Genomic DNA, 24,140 nt, shown 5'->3' with positions numbered 1-24,140 from the left:
TGGATCCTCAACTTCCTGACCAACAGACCAAAATCAGTAAGGAGAGGCAGCAACCCCTCTGACATGATTATCCTCAACACTGGTGCCCCACAAGGCTGCATCCTCAGCTCCCTACTCTACTCCCTATACACTCACAACTGCATGACCAGATCCTGCTCTAACTCCATCTACAAGTTTGCAGATGACACCACCTTAGTGGGCCGAATCTCAAATAACAATGACCCGGAGTACAGGAAGGAGATGGAGATGCTAGTGACGTGCTGTCATGACAACAACCATGCCCTCAATGTCAGCAAAACAAAAAAGATGGTCATTGACTTCAGGAAGGGGGGTGGTGCACATGCTCCTGTTTATATCAATGGTGCTGAGGTTGAGAGAGTTGAAAGTTTCAAGTGCCTAGGAGTGAATATGACCAATAACCTGTCCTGGTCCAACCATGTAGAAGCCATAGCCAAGAAAGTGCACCAGCACCTCTATTTCCTCGGGAGGCTAAAGAAATTTGACATGTCCTCTTTGACCCTCACCAATTTTTATCGATTCACCATAGAAAACACCCTGTCTGGATGCATCCTGGCTTGGTATGGCAACTGCTCTGCCCGAGACCACAAGAAACTGCAGAGAGTTTTAGTCACAGCTCAGCATATCACATAAACCAGCCTCACCTCCTTGGACCTTGTCTATACTTCTCGTTACCTCGGTAAAGCAGCCAACATAATCAAAGTCCCCACCCACCCCGACATCCTCTCTTCTCCCCCCTCACATTAGGCAGAAGACATAAAAACCTGAAAGCACGTACCACCAGGCTCAAGGACAGCTTCTATCCTGCTGTTAACTGTCCCCTATTATGATAAAATGGACTCTTGACCTCATAATCTACCTTGTTATGACCATGCACCTTATTGTCTACCTGCACTGCACTTTCTCTGTAACTATAATACTTTATTCTGCATTCTGTTATTGTTTTCCCTTGTACTACCTCAGTGCACTGTTGTAATGAAATGATCTGTACGGAAGGCATGCAAAACAAAGTTTTTCATTGTACCTCGGTACATGTGACAATAATAAACCAATTTACCAATTTAAAACTGGTTTTCTCTGGGATAAGTGCATTAATAGCCAAATAGCCCACATCAGGAAATTGGCCTGGGAACTTCCATCTGTTACTCAGCCAATTTTCACCCAGCATGAGTTGTGTACCTACTGATGTTATCATGTGCACAGTAACCATTTCCATGATTACCTGACTAAATTAGTGCACAAAGAGTACAGCCCACAACCTCCATTTATCAGTCACAAAAAGACAAAGAGCAAATCCTGCAGCAGATTGGTGAAATAAAGGGTCTCTGATGTGACATTCACATTTAATCACAGCCACTGCTAGACTTGATTTTCATTGCTCTACTTCTGTGCAAAATCATCATTGTGTGTTTCCTTGATTTTATAGCAGTTCTTCATTGTGCACCTTTGCAAGATGCTGCCAAATCTGACTTATTAGCCAACACCTTGCTAAGGCCACTTGTGGCACCAATCAAATTTTGCATGATGGTGCGGGTGGTTATTCAAGCTGGAGATTTCTGCTTTCCCTCAGCTTCATACCACCCCTTTCTGTGTCTGCCATGGAGAAAGGCTCTGTAAGGTCTGATCACCTTCCCAGCTGTCAGCAAAGCAAGGACACTTCAGCTGAAAGCTCTGCCTGCAGCTCCATACTGGTCTGGATTAGCTCTTGTATTGGTGTGTAAAAAGACAGACTGCTGCTTTTACCTAACCTTGAAAATTTTTTCAGGGGATCTGGGTGAGTGTTAGTGTCATAATGCACCAAACAAGGGTGAAATACAGTGTCTAAGCAGTCGTATTTTTAACAGACAACTAGTACTTTTTATATATGCTCTTTTCAACGTGTCTCTCTCTACTGCTGCACCACAAAATAAAACCTGATATTCCCCTGATGCTTCTCACTGTCATAAAGTCATGGAGATGTACGGCATAGAAACAGGCTCTTCAGCCCATCACGTCTATGCCGTCCATTGTACTTATCTACATTAATCCCATACGTAAGCATTGTCCCCATTCAGATGAACTTCCATAATAATACTTCTGATTTCCCATGTTATAGCACAGTAATCAGGAACTCTGCTCCAGTCTGTCCTGTGATACAAGACACTTCTATTGTTAATGTGACAAGCACAATCATTTCAGGAGAGCCCAGCAAAGTTGAGGACATCAAAGTTCTAATCATCAGCAGTGGTAGTCTGAAACACAATTTTGGACTTCCTCCTTAGATATGTTTTTAGCTTCTTCTGATTTAATGAAATGTAAAAAAATCCTGCACTAATGGTGTTTGAAAATTCAATACCCTGTCACTTTTCTGATTAACAGCAGAACTACCACAAATCATGGTCCTGAGATCATCCAACATCTGCTCATTTGTAATAAATTTTAGTTTTATATAAACTGGATTCCATCCAAATCAACCATATTAATAGGATAGAAATTCAGGAGTCTCTAATACAACCCTTCGGGATTTCTTTAGGCTCTAAAATGTTTGGAGCATAATGAAGTTTTCACTTAGGGATTTTTTAGTGCTGGATCAAATCTGAAGGGAACCACTGGTGTTTAGGCATTTCTATGGAAGTAAATCCCAGACATCTGTCACAACACTCCATCAATGGACTCCAAAACGAGTCTGAAGTGGAGCCCAGAAATCCCCAGCAATGTGCTGTGTTATATCCTCTCCAATCCTACGCCAACCTGACAAAAAAATTCGAGCCCTCTTTCACTTCAGTGGTGAATCTTAGCCTGTGGCAAGGGAAGCTAAGTTAATTTTTAATTACTTTAATTTTTTTTAATGACTTCTAAGTGTGTTAATGTGTTTTAATGACCTTTATTACTTTTGTTTTTAATCCTGTTTTTATAAAAATATTCATCTCACTTTTAATAATTTTAAAATGTCAATGAAATTCAGATATTTAAAACCTTAACCAAATATAAAATAGTGAAAATAAGAACATTAAATGCTGGAAATACTCAATAGGTCAGGCATCATCTGTGAAGAGAGAAACAGAATTGGGAGCAGTTAGAAATGAACCAAGTTTTAAGTTCCATGGAAGTGGGAAAGGATCTGGAGAGAAGAACAAGGGTGGTCTTTGTGATAGGTTGGATGCAAAGAGAGACTGATCAACAGAAATGGGATCAGCTGAAAGAGAGTTTAAAAAAGGAAGAGATGAAAGAAATCTGAAATACCAGATAATACTGGAAACAAAACTGATCGACATGTGGAATGAATGATAATATGAAATTGTTGAATTCATTGTTTAGTCCTGAAAACTAATGGTCATATTAGAAAATGAAGTGCAGTTCTGAGTGTTGACATATGGTATAGTTCTGCTCATTCCCCAGAAGAGCTGTCAGCAAGGTTGGGTGGGTGGGGGTGTGAAACTTCAGCATTATGCCACCCAAGACCTACTCATCATTTGGACCTCACCCAGTGTGGAGAGTCAGCGAGTCTGGCCTTCTGCACGTGGACCAAGTAAATGTGGGCAATGATTCTGGATGGCAGGCTGACTCCAAGGAGATCCACTCCATTGTGTCACAGCATTGTGCATTTAGCCTGCATTCTTTTGTCCAGGGAACAATGAGACATGCAATTTAATCTGCTGGTTTGTGCTGAAGGATCATACTCTTCCATTGGTGCACAGCCTCAAGATTCAGGGGAGTAGATTTAGGACAGAGATGAGGAAGAACTGCTTTTCCCAGAGAGTAGTGAGTCTGTGGAATTCTCTGCCCAGGGAAGCAGTAGAGGCTACCTCATTAAATATATTTAAGACACAGTTAGCTAGATTTTTGCGGAGTAGAGAAATTAAGGGTTATGGAGAAAAGGCAGGTAGGTAGAGCTGAGTCTACGGCCAAATTAGCCCATGATCTTAATGAATGGCAGAGCAGGCTCAACGGGACAGTTGGCCTACTCCTGCTCCTATTTCTTGTGTTCTAGAAGGCAGCTGGGCTAGCTTTAACATAGAAATCAGTATCAGATATGGGCTACTTCACCTCTCAAGCCAGTAAGGTCTTTCACTGAGACCTGGCCTCAATCACGTAGCAGTCTTTGTCCCATGTCTCATAAGATCTTTGGTTAATAAAAATATATCAAACTCAGAATTCAAATTTCCAACGGACCTTGCATCAATTGCCATTTACAGAAGAGGGACTCAAAATTCTACCACAGTTTGTTTAAGTGTTTCTTATTTTCACCGTTGAAAGGTTTGGCTCTAATTTCTACATCCTGTTCCACAGTCCTAGCCTCTCCAATCTATGGAAATATTTTTTCTCAATCTATCCTATCAGTAATTTCAACCAAATCTTCCAGGGAACACAATCTTAGATAGTGTGTGAACTTTTCTAATTAAGATTAGGAGTTTTCAGTTTATCAGATGAATTATTTCTATTCCTAACTTGCAATTTGTTGTAAATATACAAGAGCCAATGTGCTCAACTTTCGCTACCAGCAACATCTGAAGAAGGTTTGTTTTCTCTCAAACTGCAAATCAACATGACGATTGTAAACAACATACTGCTTTGACTTTGGTTTAGTGCAGTTCTCAAATGATTTATGTTATAGCTTTATTAAAATCACATTAATTTATTTCAGCGATTAGTAAGAAGGCAACTTTCATGTTTAGCAGAATTTGTATTTGAAATTTGCAAAGTTTTGTTCACATAGATGATCAAGAGAAACCTTTTCAGAACAAGTTACTGGAAACTAAAACACTTTTGCAACAAGTGGTGACTGATGTTAAGTCACATTTTGCAAGCAGAAAGATGGAGAATAACTACAAGAAACACAAAGGTGTATGGGGAGGAAGCAAGAAAGTGGGACTGAGTAAAATAGGTCTCCAAGATATACCAGAATTCAGCACAGATAAGGGATACACAAAACACTACAGAAAAGGAATAATTGGCCTCCTAAGATAATTATCTTTGCCTGAAAGTTGCATGCCAGTAATTAAAAATAAGTTGATTCACTTTATTTGGCCAGTTCTGTTGCTTTTAAGTTTATGTAGCCACACAGGTCTTACAGTTACAATATAAATCTCTTTTATGTCCCTTGTAAGTTAACCACAGCCTATTTAATTTCATAATTTAAAAAACAATCTTTCTGTTTTAAATTTGCCCTCAAGCATCCAATCTTAAATAATCCCTTAGAAACTTCAGAAATCAATTTGAATCATTTATTTGACACATAAAAGTCTTACTGAATTGAAAAGAAAATTGCATTTTGAACACTCAAATACCTTGGATTACTGCAGTCACCTTCGTGACTTACCTGTCTTTTCAATTTTCAGTTTCACAGTTTCTTGGCCAGGAAGACAAGGACAGGGTCCTTTGCATCGCAGGGTGATTGGTTTATGTGAAGAACAAGCTTGGTAATCCAATTTACACTGCAATCAAAAGAAGTAAAGGGAACGTTATGCAACATGATCCATTTTGACTTTACCAATCTGACACACAGCTTAGAAATTCGAGACTGCCCAAAAACAAGGTATCAACCCCTGAGTCTAACTGGCTTTAGGTCCATTTCATAGCTTTCTTTGCTCTCATTATCCAATGAACTGTGAACACTGCGGGGAAACCCAAGGCTGCTTGCAGGAGCAAAAGATTGAAGAATCAGGCTGTTGCAATATCAGCTGCAACCTTCAGAAGCCCTTAATAGGGATAAAACAGTAAGATTTTCAAAAGGCATAGAAGTGGTTGCCTGGAAGGAGGGGGTGATGACCAGGGAATGGCCAACTGCATTCGGGACTGGTGATAATGGAATTGGACAAAATCAGAGGTGGGACCGGGTAAAATGTCTCAAAGAGAGGCCTACATTCAGCACAGATATGGGATAAATCACCTCCCAAGGATTACTATCCTTGTATGACAGTTGCATGCAAAGGTGGTTGGCAGAGGTGAGTGAGGTTTGAGTGCGGAGCTGGGAGTACTCTTTATCCTTTTCCCAGCTTCACATACAAGTAAGTATTTGTTAAACACGTTATTGGTTGTACAACTTCTTTCCAGAAAACTCGAATTTTAGAGATAAAAGCCGCACCGTGGCACAACTAGTAGAGGTGCTGCCTCACAGCTCCAACAACCCAGGTTCAATCCTGACCTCAGGTGCTGTGTGGAATTTGCATGTTCTATCTGTGACCATGTGGATTTCTACCAGGTGTTCCAGTTTCCTCCCAATTCTAAAGACATGCAAGTTGGAAGGTTACTTAATCAGTGCAAATTGTCCCTAATGTGTCGATAAGTAATAACATTTGGGGAGTGAAAAACACAGGTTAGTGTAAATGCATGCTTGATGGTCACCATGAACTCAGTGGGTCAAAAGGCCTGTTTCTGTGCTGTTTGACTCTAAGAGCCCCAATACTAGAGTAGAATAAAGGGCTTATAACAGAATGCAAGAACTTCTATAGGTTTGTGAAAAGGAAAAAATTAACTGAAGTTAATGTTGGTAGGTTACAGATTGAGGCAGGACAAATTATTCTGGGGAATAAGGAAATTGCAGAGGAATTAAACAATCATCATCTGTTTTCATAGAAAAAGATACAGAAAACATGAGGTTTAGAGGTCTAGATTAAAAGTGCTCCAAGAAAGGCGTTTAAATAAAGTGGAAATTTTCTTGAAGAAGTCAGATAATGTCTAAACCAATCTGTAATTATTATTAATACTGACATTGATTTGGTTGTGCTGTACAGAATCTTAAAGTTAATGCATCTTTGGAGAGGATCTCTTGTAATAATTGAAAATACCCAGTTTTGCGAAACACTAATAAAACCCAAGAAACTTCCAATTAAACTGAAGATAAAAAAGCCCTATTTATAGCTAATTCAGAAGATTTATTTCCTTAAGAAATAGAAAACAAATTCATGCAGGATCAATTGTGCTAATTGTGCAAGATATTATGGCCGTATGCTGCTCTCTAATCCAAAAAAAAATCAGTTCTTTCAACTAGAAAAATAGTTATATTTTAAATAAACAATATACCAGCTTTTAAGAATGACAATGTCTTTTAGATAAGGGATACCTCGGTAAATGTTTTCACTTTCTGCTATGGAATTCAATGGATCTGAGGTACACAGACACAACTATATCACATGTTTGCCACTTACAAATGAAGACACTCTTCCCCAATGTCATTAAAAATACACGCAATCTAAACACTGATTTTGCTTCACTCAGAAAGTGTATTTAAACTGCAACACTGGCAACCTACTGTTGAAGATCCATCTATATATGATGGCATTGGAAAAAGTGACCACAGCACAATCCTTGTAGAGGCACAATCCAGTTTTCACATCAAGAACATTCACCATTGTGTTGTGTGCACTACAGCTGTGTTAAAGACAAAGCTCAGAACGGATCTGGCTGCTAAATCCTGGGCATCCATGAGACACTGTGGGCAACCAGAAGGCCCAGAAATGTATTCCACCATAATCTGTAACCTCATCGCTCAGCACATCCCTCACTCCACCATTCTTATCAAGCCAGTGGATCAACCCCGTTCATCAGAAGCATGGAAGAGCATGCTGGGAGCAGCACCAGGTATATCCAAAAGTGAGAACTAACTGGTAAAGATGCAGCATGATGCTGTATGTATAGTAAACCACCAAAACAGCATGCAATAAATAGGGCCAAGCAATCCCACAACTAGCTCAATGCTCTGCAGTCCTAGAAACATCCAGTTGTGAATAATGGTGTTAAAATTGAACGGCTCACGGGTGAAGGAACATTGCTTTCTCAAATACAGGACAGCCCACCACATGCATGTCATAGACATAACCACATAAATGTATAAAAACTGGAACTAGATTCCTAGGTTATTTTCACTTTCTTCTGTTTAATGGTGCTTCTTAGGCATACATTTATGTGAAATAGCTTACATTTGTCTGCTAATTACAAATTAATTTAAAATAAAGGAAGTGATCATGAGTTTCAACTGCTGTCACGTACCAGCAACAAAAGAAACACACCGAGTCATGTATAAGTGTCAAAAACTATTTTATCAATAACTACTTATGATAATAAGAAAAATAAAAATGTTAGAATGTTAGAAGTAAAAATGTTAGATCTTAAACATTAACCCCAAAAACTAAACTCGAAGTATGTGTGTGGCAAATTCCCAAACTCCAAGTCCAGGAATAGTTCTCAAAGTTCAGCAAGCCGTAAGGTGAAACATGAGCAAAAGCTTCTGCAAAACCACCATTGACTGAAGAGGAAATGTAGAGAGAAAATAGAGAGTAATTACGAAATCCAAATGTTCCACGATGGAACCCATACGACACCTCAATCACTGATGATCTCCATTCCTTTGTTCCGAAGTATCTGCCATCCCGAAAGGCATCCAAGACGTGGCCATCCACACAAATACCTGTTTCCTTCTACAGGTTAACAACAAAGTAGACTCCTCTGGATTATTCCAAAAATCCATACGTGGATTGTAGTGACAGACACAGTCATTGTTTTTCATCCATCGATACAGAGACCAGCAGGCAGGTGTCTCTCTCCCTCTCTCTCTCTCCTCTGACTGACTGCTCCAAAACAACTTCATCACGTGCTTATCTCCTGTTGTTGTCGTCATCAGGCCACACACACTCACACACACTACTGTGCTACGTCTTAAAGGGACATTCACCAATAGTAATTTAATCCATAACACTGCTTTCCTTTCCAGAACCATGAAACAGGTACTACTGCAAGTCAAATTCTAGTGGTTTTGAAAATTTGTTTTAGAACACTTCTTTGAAACTCCTTTGATAATTATTTGCTGTAAGCCTGATTTCACACATCACAGTACTTCAATTTCAAAAAGAGTCTGAACTGTCTCTTGACGATTTCTTCTATTGAAATTGTCATGATTCATGATTTGGAGATTTTTTGATTTCAAGCCTTGTAAATAATTCTCCCTCAGTGGGTTCTTGGTCTTTCATTTGAGTTAAAAACACCACATGAAGACCATGGATTATGAACAGACAGAAAATTCAGCCTGTAGTCTTTTATTTCTTTATACACCCAGTCAGAATGCAACATTCCTAGCTTTACATAGACAACTCTTCTTTGACTGAAGCCAGTTTTCTGCACTGACTCTACCCATACCTTATTATGGATAATAAGGTAATACATAGAAAAGCGTGGAAGCTGGGATTGCTTTCACTATAATAGAGGAAGTTAAGCGATGATTTGATTGAGAAAGGGCATTTTTAATGTGAACTCCCATGATTGTAGAGACTGGAAATTGTAGAAAAAGTAAATTGGGAAGAAGACATGTGGCTGCCAAGGTTGGGGAGAAGAATGTAGTGTTGGATTGGAACAGATGTTTCTGTGGATTAAAGGTGGGTCAATGAAAGGGTCAGAAATGGGTTGGGCAGATGACAGAGTTGGAGGAGGGGAAGTCACTTCAACAATGAGCTGATGGTGAGGTGGCTGAAGATGGTGTGAAGTGAGTGGTGATAATCAGTAAGGGTGGAGGAAGATGAACACTTTGAACTGTCTGACAAAGGCCCACGTATAGTTGATGTCTAACTCAGTCAAAGCAAGATTCAGCCTTCCTTTTAAGAGTAGGCTCTCACGGGCCTGAAATGTGTAGTAGGATTTTGCGTGTGATACAAATGAATGTTTTATGTTATTTGGCATCGCCACCTTGTCCTGTGGCTTTGTTCACTAACATGTCACATACAAAGTGATGGAATGTGTCATGGACAACACTATCCAGTCTGTTACTCCCAATAGCCTGCTCACTGTTGGGGTTCTGCTGGAACCGCTCAGCTCCAGACCCCATTGCAGCCTTTGTCCAAACGTGGCCCCAAGACCTGAAGAAGAGGGATTTCCCATGACATCAAGGCGACATTTGACTCAATGTGGGATGAAACAGCCCTGGAGAAGAGAGAAAACACTCCGATGACCGCAGTCATACCTCACACAAAGGAAGATGGTTGTGGTTATTGAAGGTCAATCATCCAATTCCAGGACATCACTTAAGGAGTTTGGAAAAGCAATGCTTTGGCTCAACTATCATCAGCTATTTCTTTGATGACTGTTCCTCCATCATTCACCAGTGACTCCACAATATTCAATTCCATTTTCAAATCATTAGAAAATGAAGAAATCCACACCTGCACAACCGAGACCTAAACAACATTCAAACATGGGATGCAAAGTACCAAATAATATTTGCACCATAAAAGTGACGGGCAATGACCATTTCCAACAATAGAATCTAACCTCCTGTCATTGATATTGATGCACTGCCATCACTGAGATCACTATCAATGACCAGGGGTTCACCATTTACCAGAAACTCAACTACCATGTTGGTTGCTGCTGGTACATTAATCATGGCTTCTATTTTAATTGGATGCAGGCCTTGAGCATCAATTCAACTGCCTAAGTATTCTACCGATCTTTGCTTCAACTTGCATTTTATTAGCTTCACTCAGATTCATATTGTTGAAATCTGGATGTGATCAGGTGCTCTGTTACTGTACGTTCTGTCACCAAGATATTCATCATGCAGCCCATGCAAACTTTGGTCCATAATTTGCTGGAAAAATCACTGATGCTGTTGAAACTCCACAGGCTAGGGATGTACTTCGTGGGTGTTATTGGTGAGGTGGACACTTGTATCTGGATGCAAGTCTTGCAGCTGGTATGCAAGGGATAAATCTGGTTTACTGAAGAACTTACTGCCCATCAAGGCAGCAAATAAATTCTCTGCGCTGGGTAATGGATATGTTTTTGCTTTTTATGTAGTGGTTTACTGTGACCTTGTAGTCACCGCATAGCTATCTTGTCTTGTTTTGGTACAATACTATAGGAGCTGCCCAGTCAATCCTGTGTGTGTGTGATGTGATGCCTTGTCTCTCCTGACAATCCAATTAATTTTCAACCACTTCCTTCAGGGAACAAATCAAGACTTATGGAGACTGGGAATGACTTCTGCTTCCACGTGGATCTTTGAAGTCCTCCTTAAAGATAGAAAATGCAATCAAAGCATCCTGCAGTGCATGATGTGGATGCTTTGTAAGTAAAGATATTGTCCCACTTCAATTTGGTCTTCTCCAGAGTGTCTTGCTCCAATAATGCAGGATCATTCTCCTTCACTATGAGGAGCAGGATCCAACCACGGCCTCCCTCCCTTCAGTGGAATAACTAGGCCATTGATCCTTCAAATTGTGGTATTACCTAGTTGTTGCAATTGTTGGTATTTTATTGCTTTGCAGCCTTTTTCCAACTGTGGAGGTTTAAGTGCAAGAATGAAGTGGTTACTCATGCTTCCAAAACAATGTGCAGGATCCAGTTACATCACTGCCACTATAATAACTTTTGTTATAATACAGTGAGGGAATATGGTGTTCATCTGTATTTTTATTTTTCTCCTCCTCCTAACTCCACCAACTGGTTAATAGGTGCTAAGCCAACACTACAGGGACTCAAGATGGACAAACACCAATAAAAATACTACATGTTCAGTGGAAGCACTGCTGCAGTTCAAAAAGGTGGATCTCTAATAGCTTTCCAGGGCACTCTGGGATAGGTAATAACATTGCCTTTTTCAGTAATGCCCACATTCTGAATAATGCATGAAAGTGTTGCCAACTATTTTTACCCACAGCCTTCTACTTTGACCTAAAACTAAACCTCTGAACTCATATCTAGACAACACTAGAGTAAGCACTGATTAAAATGCTTATTTTTGAGATCTCCCCATTTCAATACACTTATCAAATTGAACCTAATTACCATTTTTAAATACATCAAGGAATAGGATTTAATAGGATTTAAACCTTCTAAAGGCTGCCTGTGTATGTTGGTTCATGGCAGATTTTACTATGAGCAATTTGGAAAGCTGAAGAGATAGGTTCTTGATCTAAAGAAAGAAACTAGAAACTAAAAAAAACCATGATTTTAAACAACATTTAAACACTAAATGGAAAGTCTTTCTCACAGTGGTTTCAACCTGAAGTGTTCTGTTCATTTGGTTTTGGTAGAGATTCATTTGAGTTGTGCTCAAAATGGTGCGACTTCAGGATTGAATGAAAAGGATGAAAAATGTCAACAGAAGTGAAAATGGTAGATTTCTGAATTTATTTAAAGTGACTTAAGTTTTAGTTGTAGAATATATTGCAGCAGAAATTCATCATTGTTGCCTGCGCTAAATTTATGGAACCTATTGTTTCTATTGTTTCAACAGCTAGATTATATGTAAGTTGACCAAGTGACTAAGAACAAATTTGTAAGAACAAAGTGGCTATCCACTTCAATTCCACATCCCACTCCCATACTAACATGTCTATCCATGGCCTCCTCTACTGCCACGTTGAGGCCAGACGTAGGTTGGAAGAACACCTCATATTCCACCTTGGTGGTCTCCAACCTGACGGCCTCAACATTGATTTCTCTAACTTCAGGTAACTTCTCCCCTTTTTTTTGCTCCCCCCCCCTTTGTCTTCCCTCATTCCTGTGGCCCTCTCTCCCCTTCTCTTTCCCCTCCCCCACCCTCATGAGCTGCCCATTTATTCCCCACCTCCTTCCCTTTATTCTATGGTCCACTGCCTTCTCCTACCAGATTCCTTGTTCTTCAGCCCTTTGCCTCTTCTACCTATCACCTCTCTGCTTCTTACATTCCACCCGCCCCCCCACCAACCCCCCCCCCACCTATCACCTGCTTACATGTGCTCTTCCCCCTCCCCTGACCTTCTTATTCTGGTTTCTGCCCTCTTCCTTTCCAGTCCTGAAACATCAGCTGTTTATTTCTCCCCATAGATGCTGCCTGTCCTGCTGAGTTTCTCCAGCACTTCTTGTGTGTGTTGCTCCAGATTCCAGCATCTGCAGAATCTCTTGTGTAGTCCATTGGTTTTACCATTTCACTGTTTTAAATTCCTGGATTCATGAATCTTATATCCTTACATTTTCCGAATTTAACATCATGCCTTCAATGAGACTATCACTAAACAGGAAGTCTGATATAATTGGCACAACTAGATTACTTTACAAAAATTACATATTGCACAGTTTCACAGTATTTGTTTTAGGTGCAATGGGCAATAGAATCTAATAAGATGCCCAATGAGCCAGCTGAAAGCTTTTCAAATGTTGCATAATGCTTGCATGCAAATATTGCATATTGCTGACAGCTTTTCAAATATTGCATAAAATGATATGCAACTCCTATAACACAATCTTAACTTGAAAAATAGTTGACAGAAGGATCAGAATGTTGTACCTGCATGAAAAGTTGTGTGGAATACTATTTCTATTGTACTTCCCTGTTTGTCAGATTGTAATCACATTGTAATACAAGTAGGGCATACTACACCCAAAAGAACTAGTGGATACCAATATCTAAATAGATAGTGTAACTGTAGCCTAACTGATAAGACCTTTGAAATTCAACTGTACACTTAGAACGTTTCAAAAGAATCAACAATTAGAACCACACTTGCCTTGGAAAATGCTACAATACGATGGAAATATAAAAAAATACCAGCAATACTCAGCAGACCAGAAAGCATTTGCAGATCTGTTGCCAGATGTGTTAAGTATTGCCAACTTATTCTGTTTTCATTTTAAGCATCTGCATTATATTTTGCTTTTATATTACTGTGGGAAGTTAGTCCTACATCATTTCTAAGTTTGCCTTTCATCCAAACTGCAATCCAAATCAATGTCAACAGTTACTGCACACCAAGATTACAGGGGCATATAGTTCAACAATTTAAAGGTCCTGGGAAAATCAAGATAATGTAGCAGTTTTGCAGAACAAGCTTTTATTTTAATGCCACGAGGGGTTAGAAAAATCTCTGAAAAAGTAAGAGTATTGATCAGGTCTCTTATGTATTAATTAGGTCTTGGATAACAGTCAGCTGGCTGTGCTTTACATACGCCACTCCATACAGAAAGATAACTGCACCGAGTCATCAGTTAGGAAATGTTTGTAGAAAAGTGCATTTGGATTTGGCAAACTTCAGAAAAAACAAGAGTGGAAGGTCAGAGGAACAATTGTTATAGTAGTGTCAATGAAATAAAGGCACTGAAAAGGTGCAGAGATAGAGAGGTTGAGAGATGGATAGAGGTTAGTGGAAATAAATTGAGACAATTAGCTTTCTTTATGTTCTGTCCAGGTGTTCTGGAAGGAGTGCCAGAAAAGCCTCTTAAGATATGTGCACAGTATTCTTGGAAAAGACAGTAAAATATCAGTGATATGGATCCTACCATTCTATCTGCAAAAGGATCCAGGAATCTGACAAGCATAACCAGCACACAATTGCATTTCACTCATAATGAACAATGTATTGATTTTGCTTCTTTTTCATTAAGTATAAACAGGCTCTGAATTGACTATTTTTTATTCAAGGAATTGATTTACACTAATCATACTTAAAATTACCGGATGCACAGTTATGTCTCATTTCTACAGATTCATGGAGAACACCAAAATAGTTCTCGTCAAGTTTTCTGCAGACTTGAATAAAGCTTTAAAAGCATCAGAATTATCAGTATCAGCAGCAAAACAATTTGTGATGGACATTTGTATTGACAAGAAATTCACTGTGAATTGAATTCTTGAGTAAGAATAGACAATCGGAAGCTGAGAACCCTTTGAATCTTACAGGTATACAAGATATTTAGGATGATAAAAATGGCCAAATGCCAATTTGATTTGTAACAGCCATAAATAGGTCTCCAAGTACCTTTAATGTACTTCACACACTATTAGAAGACGGCTGTACAGCTTTCAGTTTGACAAATAATCTGAAAGCAGATGAACTTTGGATCTTTTAATATTTTCAAATTCATTGACTTCAAGTGAGTAGGTGAATGGTATTGAAGATAATTTTTCATACTTAATTAGCCATCAATCAGTCGAGCTTTGAAGATATCCATGTTCTCGGAGCAGCAGAAGATTATCATTAACTGCGAAATTCCATCCACTTGGAAAAGGGCAAGTCTAATTCAATTGTGAAGATTTATATTTTGTAAGGGAATTTTAACCCTGTCTATCCAACAGGAACCCAACAGGTCTTAAAGTTGCTCCAGATTCTTTGGTCAGCTCCTCTCAGGCTGGACTCCACTGTTCCCTCAGTAATGCTAGTTTTTGTGGGCTTCTTTGTATTTCTGCAAGTAAAGGAAAAGCAAAGCAACTACCATTCCTGATAGATGGCACTGACTCTCAATTGAAGTGCAGCATCTGGCACCACAGTGTATTAAGGCCATACCATATGGTATATTCAATTATTGAAGGTACTCTAATGTTTATAGATACTACATACCTTTCTGTTCAAAAAAGAAATAAACCCATACCAACTATTTATACATATGAAGTCATGTAATAGGTTAATATAAGATAAGATCTTTATTAGTCACATGTACATCGAAACACACAGTGAAACACATCTTTTGCGTAGTGATTTTGGGGGGCAGCCTGCAAGTGTCGCCACGCTTCTGGCGCCAACATAGCATGCCCATAACTTCCTAACCCATACATCTTTGGAATGTGGGAGGAAACTGGAGCACCCGGAGGAAACCCACACAGACACGGGGAGAACGTACAAACTCCTTACAGACAGTGGCCGGATTTGAACCCGGGTCGCTGGCGCTGTAAAGCATTATGCTAACCACTATGCTACCATGCCTGCCGTGTATGTACTGAAGTATTTGTGTACAAATTAACTCAATCCATGGTTTTCTTGATGTATGAAATCTCCTCAACTTCCATTCCCGAAATGTCCACTTCAGGTGCATTCAATTCTGATGGATCAACTCCTCCTGTTTTCCACTTGACTGACAATCTCCTGACCTGTGTCATGTCCAGAAATGGATGCATCATGGAAACTACTCTGTGGCCCCACTGCAGTTGATTTACAGCTTAAGTTATCTTCTCCAGAAACATCCAATTGCCTTGCAACTTGTTCCTTTGAGGCAGGTATTGAACTGGATCATCTTTATGGGTGGCCTTGGCAATCTCGTCGGTTATTACTGGACAATCATCAACAAATAATTGTAAAATTTCTTTTTCCAAATTAACTATTGCCTCCTGTTAAAGAGAGCTGTGACCAACCATCCACTGTGGAATTCTGCAAAGTGCAGTACGCCATGGAAAAATGCAAGTGCGACAGAAGGATGGTCTATCACTTCAATCATGTAGCTGCCATTGTCAGAATGGCTGATGTTAATCCAAAAACTGCCACCAGTGTTTAATGGTTCTTAATCAGAGTGAAACACCTGCCAATCAGAAACTTCTGAACTAAAGAAAACCTCAAAATGATGGTTAGTCTCTCAATCGGGATAGTTTATCTTGCTTGAGATGAGAGTGTAGAACATGTTTGCAATTGGCAGCTCATTGCTCTTCACCCTTGAACCAGGACTTCCTTTTGAGCAGTGACTTGCAAAGGGGACAATGCAGTGGCCAAATTCAGAAGAAACTTCAAATAGTTCAGAAGCATTCTGAGGAAGGAGCAAAGCTTAGTATCGTTAATCATCTCTCACATCCAACACAACAGCCATCTTCTCCCAAACATGTCTCTTCTATTTCTTGTTTTCTGAATCCACCATAGACATATTTGGACTGCAAAATTGCATACTTATTTCATTTTAGCTGCACTTTTTGCTTCTGAAACCTGCTGAGAATCTCCCTCTACCACCATCAAATGGTGTCTGTATCAATACCTTCTTGATTACATGGTCACCTTGGCTTTCCTTCCAGCATTTTTTCATTACTGACAAAAATCTTCGTGACCCTACATACACCAGAACATAAGAAAATAGGAGCAAGAGTAGGCACCTGGCTCCTCATGCCTGCCCCACTGTTTAATATGATCGCTGCTAATCTGTCTGGGCCTCAATTCTTCTTCTGCACTAGTTCCCTAGAGCCCTGAACTCCATGATCTTCAAAAATTCATCTATCTCTTCTTTAAATAGCTTCAAGATCTGGCCTCCAGAATCTTTCAAGATAGAAAATTCCAGACTCACCACTGTGTGCAAGAAGAGACTCCTATGTATCTCAGTTTAAATGACCATCCCCCCTTATATTGTAACAATGGTAGCGTAGTGTTGTCATAAGTCCCTTATGTGCAATTATTATCAGATAACTCTGAGTGTGAGTTCAGACTCAAATGCACATGGGCACGTTGAGTCAAATTTGCTGAAGTATTGAAAGCCCAGCAATTTCACAAATAAGTTCAGTCTTTATACACCTCCATCCCCTATCAGGAAGGTGCAAAAACCCTTCACTTCTTTCTGGACCAAAAATCCAACCAGTTCCCCTCCACCAACATTCTCATCCACCTGGCAGAACTTGTTGTCACCTTGAACAACTTCTCTTTTGACTCCTCTCACTTCCTACAAATCAAATCAAAGGTGTAGCCATTGGTACTTACATAGACCCTAGCTACCCGTCTTTTCATTGGCTGCATGGGACAGTCCTTGTTCCAATTCAGTCTTAATACACTTCCATCCCCCATCAGGAAGGTGCAAAAATCCTTCACTTCTTTCTGGACCACAGAATCCTTCACTTCTGTGGAACCACACACCAACTCTTTTTCCATTACATCAATGACTGCATTGGTGCTGCTTCCTGCATCTTCACAGAACTTGTCAATTTCATCACCTTCGCTCCTAACTTCCACCCTGCTCTCATATTCACTTGGACCATTTCTGACACCTCTCTCCCTTTTCTGAATCTTTCTGAATCCATCTCAGTAGACAAACTATCCACTGACATTTATGAAAACCCACTGACTCCCACAGCTACCTAGCCACACCTCTTCCCACCCTGTCTCTTGTAAGAATGCTATCTCTTTCTCTCAGGTTTTCTATCTCCACTGCATCTGCTCTCAAGATGCGGCATTCCATTCCAGGATACCTGAAATGTCCTCCTTCCTCAGGAGAACTGGCTTCCCTTCTACTCTGGTTGATGGAATCCTCTCTTGCATTTCCTGTTTTTCCACTTTTGCTCTCATCCCCATGCCCTCCATATAAAACAGAGTTACAGTTCCCCCAGTCCTCTCCTTTCACCCTACCAGACTCCACATCCAGCTCAAACTCCTGAGTCAGTTCCAGAATCAAAATCAGATTTATTATCACTGACATATGGCGTGAAATTTGTTGTTTTGTGGCAGCAGTACAGTGCAAAGACATAAAAATCTATAAACTACAAAAATAGTGCAAAAAAAAAGGAATAATGGGGTAGTATTCATGGATCGTTCAGCAAACTGATGGTGGAGGGAAAGAAGCTGTTCTTGAATCATTGAGTTTGGACCTTCAGGCTGTGGTACCTCCTCCTTGATGGTAGTAAAGAGAAGAGGGCATGTCCTGGATGGTGAGGGTCTTTAACGATAGATGCCACCTTCTTGAAGCACCGCCTCTTGAAGATGTCCTCGATGATGGGGAGGGTTGTGTCCGCCAGCTGCAACAAGATCCCACCACTAGCCACATCTTCTCCTCCCATCCTTTTCCGCTTTCTGCAGGGACCACTCCATCCATGGCTCCCTGGTCTGCTCATCCCTCCCACCCACCCCTCCCTGACCCCTGGCACTTGGTAAAAAAAATTCTACTTTAATTAGGCCTAAAGTGTCACTCTTAAAATTGTTAGTCATTGTCATAGTACTTTACCCCTCCTCCTGCACTTGTATGCCTGATTCCCACTCTAGCTTAAAATCAAAACCACAGTGCTTGTGTACAAATAAAGATAAACACTGAGCTGAAAGCATGCTATATGGTGACATATTATTAATAGAATTTTGTGTAAAGGTCACCTCGAACTACAATGTGACAGATATAACATTGACCAAAGCTAGTCAGGTGTCTAGGTTGTGTGCGAGTTACTCTTATTAATGTAGTAATGTAGTAATACTTAGGAGAAAGAAAAATAAGAACAATCGTCCGATTTTCAAAAATCAATAGCCACTATAATAATCCTTATAATCCTTTTTTTAACATTCTACAGAAACAATTCTAATTGTCATTCTAACTCATCTATATTGCTTATTCCAATGGCTTTCCCTGATAACTTGTGGACCATTTTAACTTCATTTGCCCAGAGGGAATAGTCAATAATTCCCTCAATTCTTCTCTGCTTAAATGGAATGCACATAATTCCCTTCGACAAATACACCTTCGATTGCTTCTGAACTTACATTTTAATGTTTGTTTTTGTTCTACTTATCCATCATGAATCGCACTGGATGCCTGAACAATGCAAAATTCCTCTAAACCTTGTGGAATTACTCTAAATTATGCAAAATAGTTGATGACTTCAAAGTATTGGACAGATGACACATTTTAATGTCATACCTTCTATTTTGGTACAATCTTCAAATCTGAAGATTTTGATCATTACTCCTTCGCTCATCTGATTAAAAATGTATTAAAATTGCAAAGGTTGTTTACCCGAGTTCTGAAGTACCCTTCTACAATCTTGTTTCAGCCTGATTACAGTTATAGTTATGCCCCTGCCCCCTCCCTTCTCTCCTACCTGGAATCACAACCCACATTCATGTTTCCTAACTGCCTGCACAGGGCCTTTCACACTGGCTTTGGGGTCAAGCAGCATCACCCTAGGTGACACCTCTGCCTCAGTGCAGAGTCTCAGTTCTATCCCTTATAGCTAGCATAAATGGGAGTATTTCTTTGACATCACAATGGAAGGAAATAAATTGAAAAAAATTAAATATGACTGATTAACAAAATAAAGTGAACTATAACAGATAAATGATTCAAAGCATTAAACTAAAGCAAAATCCATAGACCCACAACCTGCATTGAAACCCTCCAAGACTGGACCTTGGGGACACAAGAGACTGGTCCTTGTCAGGGTACCTCCAGCCAGTGTAGCTAACTGACAGCTTCAGCCTTCTAAATCTCTCAAAAGTCCTGGACTTCTGTGTTTTACAACTCAAGTGTGATAGTCCAGGACTTACACCTATTGAAACAGCTGAAGCTAGCCATTTTGATCTGAACTGCCAGCACGACCTAGCAACATACGCCTGAGTTTCCTTTCAAGCCTCTTTGGAGATGTTATATGGCATCTATCTTTGCTGCGACAATGGACCTCAGCCTCAAACGAGGGGCAATATTAATATTTTGCTGTTTCCCATACTGGCCTCTCCATCTAAGCCCTCTCTGGATAAGGTTGCTGAGGACCATTTATTTATGGGAACAAGAGTCAAAGAATACTCAAACTGAAGTTATATGGGATCCTTATATTAAGAATCTTATCTATGCAAATAACAGCAGAGATCAAAAGACATGTTTTAATTGCATTCTGTTATCTATTTTATTTAATGAAGATCTATTTGATTTTCAAGGTCAACCTGGTTCTAGAAATATGGGCATTAATTTACTTGGCCTAGTGGCCATCTGGAGCTCCTGGCTGCAAACCATTTTAATTCCTCTTCCCATTCCTACACCGACCTGACCATTCTCGGCCTCCTTCACTGTCAGAGTGAGGTCAAGCGCAAACGAGAAGAACAGCACCCTGTATTCCACCTTGTTAGTCTCCAACGCAATGGCATGAACATTGAATTTTGCTCTGGGAACCTGCTCCCCCTCTCGCTCTCTCTCTCTCTTGATCTACCCAGGTCCTCTCACACACATCCTTCTTTCCAAACCCTTCCCCCCCACCCCCAGCCCCCTAGCGTTCAGTTTCTTTCCCCTCCCCTACCTACACCATCTGCCCATTACCCACACACTCCTTTCACTGGGTCCCCTATCCCTTCCCCCCACTGTTCCTATTGGTCCACCATCCCTCTCTCATTTGATTCCACTCTTCACCTTTCTTATCAGATTCCATACTCTGCAACACTTTGTTGTCCACATCACATCCCAGCCTCTGTCGTTCTCTATCCTTCACTCCACCTCCTGACTCCATCTGCTAATCAACCCCTCCTCACCTGGATCCACCTATTGCTTGCCAGCTCTTGCTCATCCCTCCCCCTCATCTCTTTACACTGGCTATCTCCACTCTACTCCTTCAGTCCAGATAAAGGGTCTCGACCCAAAATGTCAACTGTCTATTTCTCTCCACAAATGCTGCCTGGCCTGCTGAGTTCCTCCAGTAGCTCATTTTTTTGCTCCAAATTTCAGGATCTGCAATCTCCTGCATCTCCAATTAACTTGGCCTGACTGGGTCATGGTAAATGGTGTGAAACTCCAGAGTATCAATTAAAATAAAAAAATACAAATAACATCAGATACATCAAATGCTAAATTTTGTTGTTCCACCTCAATATTAATCTAAATACTGGATGGTAAAATTATGGCTCTTTTCCAACGCAAACAACAGGCAACTGAATAAAACCAAAGTACTGCAGGTATTGGAAATCTTAAATAAAAATAAGAAATGATGGAAATACACAGGGGACAGGCAGAATCTGGAGTCAGAGAAATAGAGCTTTGTTCTCTCTCCATAGATGTTGCCTGACCTCCTGAGTTTTTCCAACATGTTATGTTTCTGCCTCATGTAGGTTCATCGTAAACTCAAGTTGCGTCCAGTGGAATTCCAGTGGGCCTAAACAGTAGATACTTTGTGCTTTGAAATATTTGTCAATGACTTACTCTGAAATGTAGGGGACATGAATAATGAGTTGGCTGATGATATCAAAACTGGCTGTGTGGTTGATAGTGAGGCTGTGGAAAGATAACAATCAACTGGTCAGATGAGTACAAAAGTAACAAATGGAATTCAATTCAGAGGGCAAACAAAGGAAAACATGATAAATGGTAGGATCCTAATGAGTGCAGAGGAGCAATGGTAGGTTAGTGTGCACACCCACACATTCCTGAAGGTAGTGTGATAGATATCAAAGAAAGCATTCAGGACACTGACATTTATTGGCTGAGACACAGAATACAAGCAGGAAGGAGATGTTAGAACTGTATAAAATGCTAATTAGACCATAGCTGGAGTAACAGTATACAATTCTGATCACCACAGTTCAGGAAAGATTGTGATAGCACCAGAGAGGACGCAGAGGAGATTTAAAAGTACGTTCCTAGGGATAAGGGATTATCGTTATGAGGAGAGGCCAACTAGAATTTAGTTATTTTCCTTGGAACAAAGAACCCCGAGGGGAGATTTAGTGAGGTATATGCAATTATGGGAGATCTAGACAGGGTGTACAGGAAAGAAATTGGTTACAAGGGAACAAGGGTTTATGTTAATAATTGTAAGGATAGAGAGCAGTTTAGGAAAATAAATTCACCCAAATGGAAGTCGGAGGGTGGAGCTCTGTCCAAAAATGATAGTGAAGGCATAAACCTCCAATCACATTTAAAAGGTACCTGGATAAGCACTTAAATAGCCATAACCTACAAGGCCATTGACTGAGAACTGGGTACTGGAAGTAACCCCAGTAGCTCCATTTTTGTTTTGGTATTGGCACTAGAGGCCAAATATTCCTCTTCTATACTGGAAAATTCTGAGAGTCTATAAATTAGTAACATGCACATAAAAGGATGAAGGGAATGTTTTTTGAAGTTTCTTTGAAGCTAAAAATTCCTACATGCAAACAATATATCAAACATATTAAAAATAATTAAAGATTTCAATATTTGGTGGACAAATGGAGAAAAAATTGGAAATGGTGAAGAACTTAAGTAGGAAAAAAATCATAACAACTCTTATGGTGAAATGTATACATTATAATGCAGAAATTAAAGTCTATGAAGCATATAAGACTCATCATCAATTAAATCACTGAACATGAGTAAAATCCTTAGGGGAAAAAAATCTGATTTAAAAAAACAAATGATGTATATTGGAAATTAAGAATCAATAATGCTTGACTACAAATAGTTACACATTATATTTTATTAAATACTGAAAACAGCTAATACCATAAAAACATGCAAAGCACTGATAGCTTGCCAAAATGTCACAGTAATAAGACCAAACAATTACTCCAGGAAATAACAAGTGTTTATACATCGAAAAGTGCAGATTTTATTAATTTAAAGCACTCAACAGAAAACCAAATAGAAATCTTCATACAATGTCCTATATATTCTTTTCAAAGATTCTGAAGGTTGCTATGTGAGCTTTCAAAATAATTAAGATGCAATACAGCGCAACAGACTCCAAACCAAATCAAAGGCAAATATATCATATGATCTAATAAATTTTACAAACTGAAGTTCCAAAAGGTTGCCTCACGTTGAGGGAAATTATTATAATAGCATAATAAAATATTTTTCCCTGTGCAAATGTAAAAATAATAATCCATTTGCATTTCCTTCTTTGAGGCCAATTTTCTATAATAACTCCTCACTATCTGGAAAGCCAGATCTATCCAATTAAAGTTGCACATTACAGATTCAGAGGAATTCCTTGGCAATACACAAAGAATATTCATGACAAAATCCCATCAGATGAATTAAATAATGCTAAATTGGCTTCCTTAATGCATTTTGATGGCCGTTGCTACATTCAAATAGACTGTTGCTGTGTGAATGATTAACTAGTGCCTGTGAGATGTAGAATTTATCTCATTCATTTTATCGATTTGTAGATTTGTTTTTTTATGTATACTTTATTTTTCCTCCTTAAATGCATACCAGAATTTTCATAAAATTCTTTTGTTTAGAAACAAATAATTATGAAGCTTCGCTTAAACAACTACCACATTTCAGAAACTTCCCATAGATTAAGTTTTTAACACATTGCATATAAATTAGAAGCGTGAAGAATGAAATAATTTTACTAACAGCATCGTGACCAGTGTAATATTGAAATCCTTGTACCTTAGAGGAGTAAGTGTGTCCATCAGAACCACAGACAGAACTGGGGTGCACCCCAGTACATGGCTTGCATTTGACCAGATTGGCTGCTCCAACCCATTGTTTACGAAGACTGTCCTTTTTCTGCCTGACACTGAAAAACAAAATAAAGTTGGATATACCAAGTGACAAAACCAATGCATGTTATATCACAAACCTTTGTTTCATCATTTTAAAAGCACAAGAATACAGTGCAGATTCAAAATGGTTAACAGATAAGTTTGAGAACACATAGCATCAGATCCACACACAAGAACAGAGTGGGTGGATAATTGTAATTTGCAACATACTATGAGAGGACTAGAATATTAAAAGCAGGGATGTAATGCTGAGGC

The 24,140-nt window shown here is 39.5% G+C and overlaps 1 protein-coding gene across 3 annotated transcripts in view; it reads right to left on the bottom strand.

Moving 5' to 3' along the window:
• Positions 1-24,140, bottom strand: part of spock1 (SPARC (osteonectin), cwcv and kazal like domains proteoglycan 1) — a 356,391-nt gene that overhangs the window by 64,900 nt on the left and 267,351 nt on the right. For all 3 annotated transcript variants that reach the window (XM_052014789.1, XM_052014788.1, XM_052014790.1), the window contains exons 5-6: positions 23,770-23,899; positions 5,318-5,432 (exon numbers count right to left, since the gene is read on the bottom strand). In XM_052014789.1, coding sequence (XP_051870749.1) covers positions 5,318-5,432; positions 23,770-23,899 — 245 coding nt within the window. The remainder of the gene's footprint in view (positions 1-5,317; positions 5,433-23,769; positions 23,900-24,140) is intronic.

Source organism: Pristis pectinata, chromosome 4 (assembly GCF_009764475.1).
Source record: "Pristis pectinata isolate sPriPec2 chromosome 4, sPriPec2.1.pri, whole genome shotgun sequence".
Lineage (NCBI taxonomy): Eukaryota > Metazoa > Chordata > Chondrichthyes > Rhinopristiformes > Pristidae > Pristis > Pristis pectinata.
The sequence above is the reverse complement of the archived record's forward strand: the minus strand, read 5'-3'. Positions and strand labels throughout refer to the sequence as shown.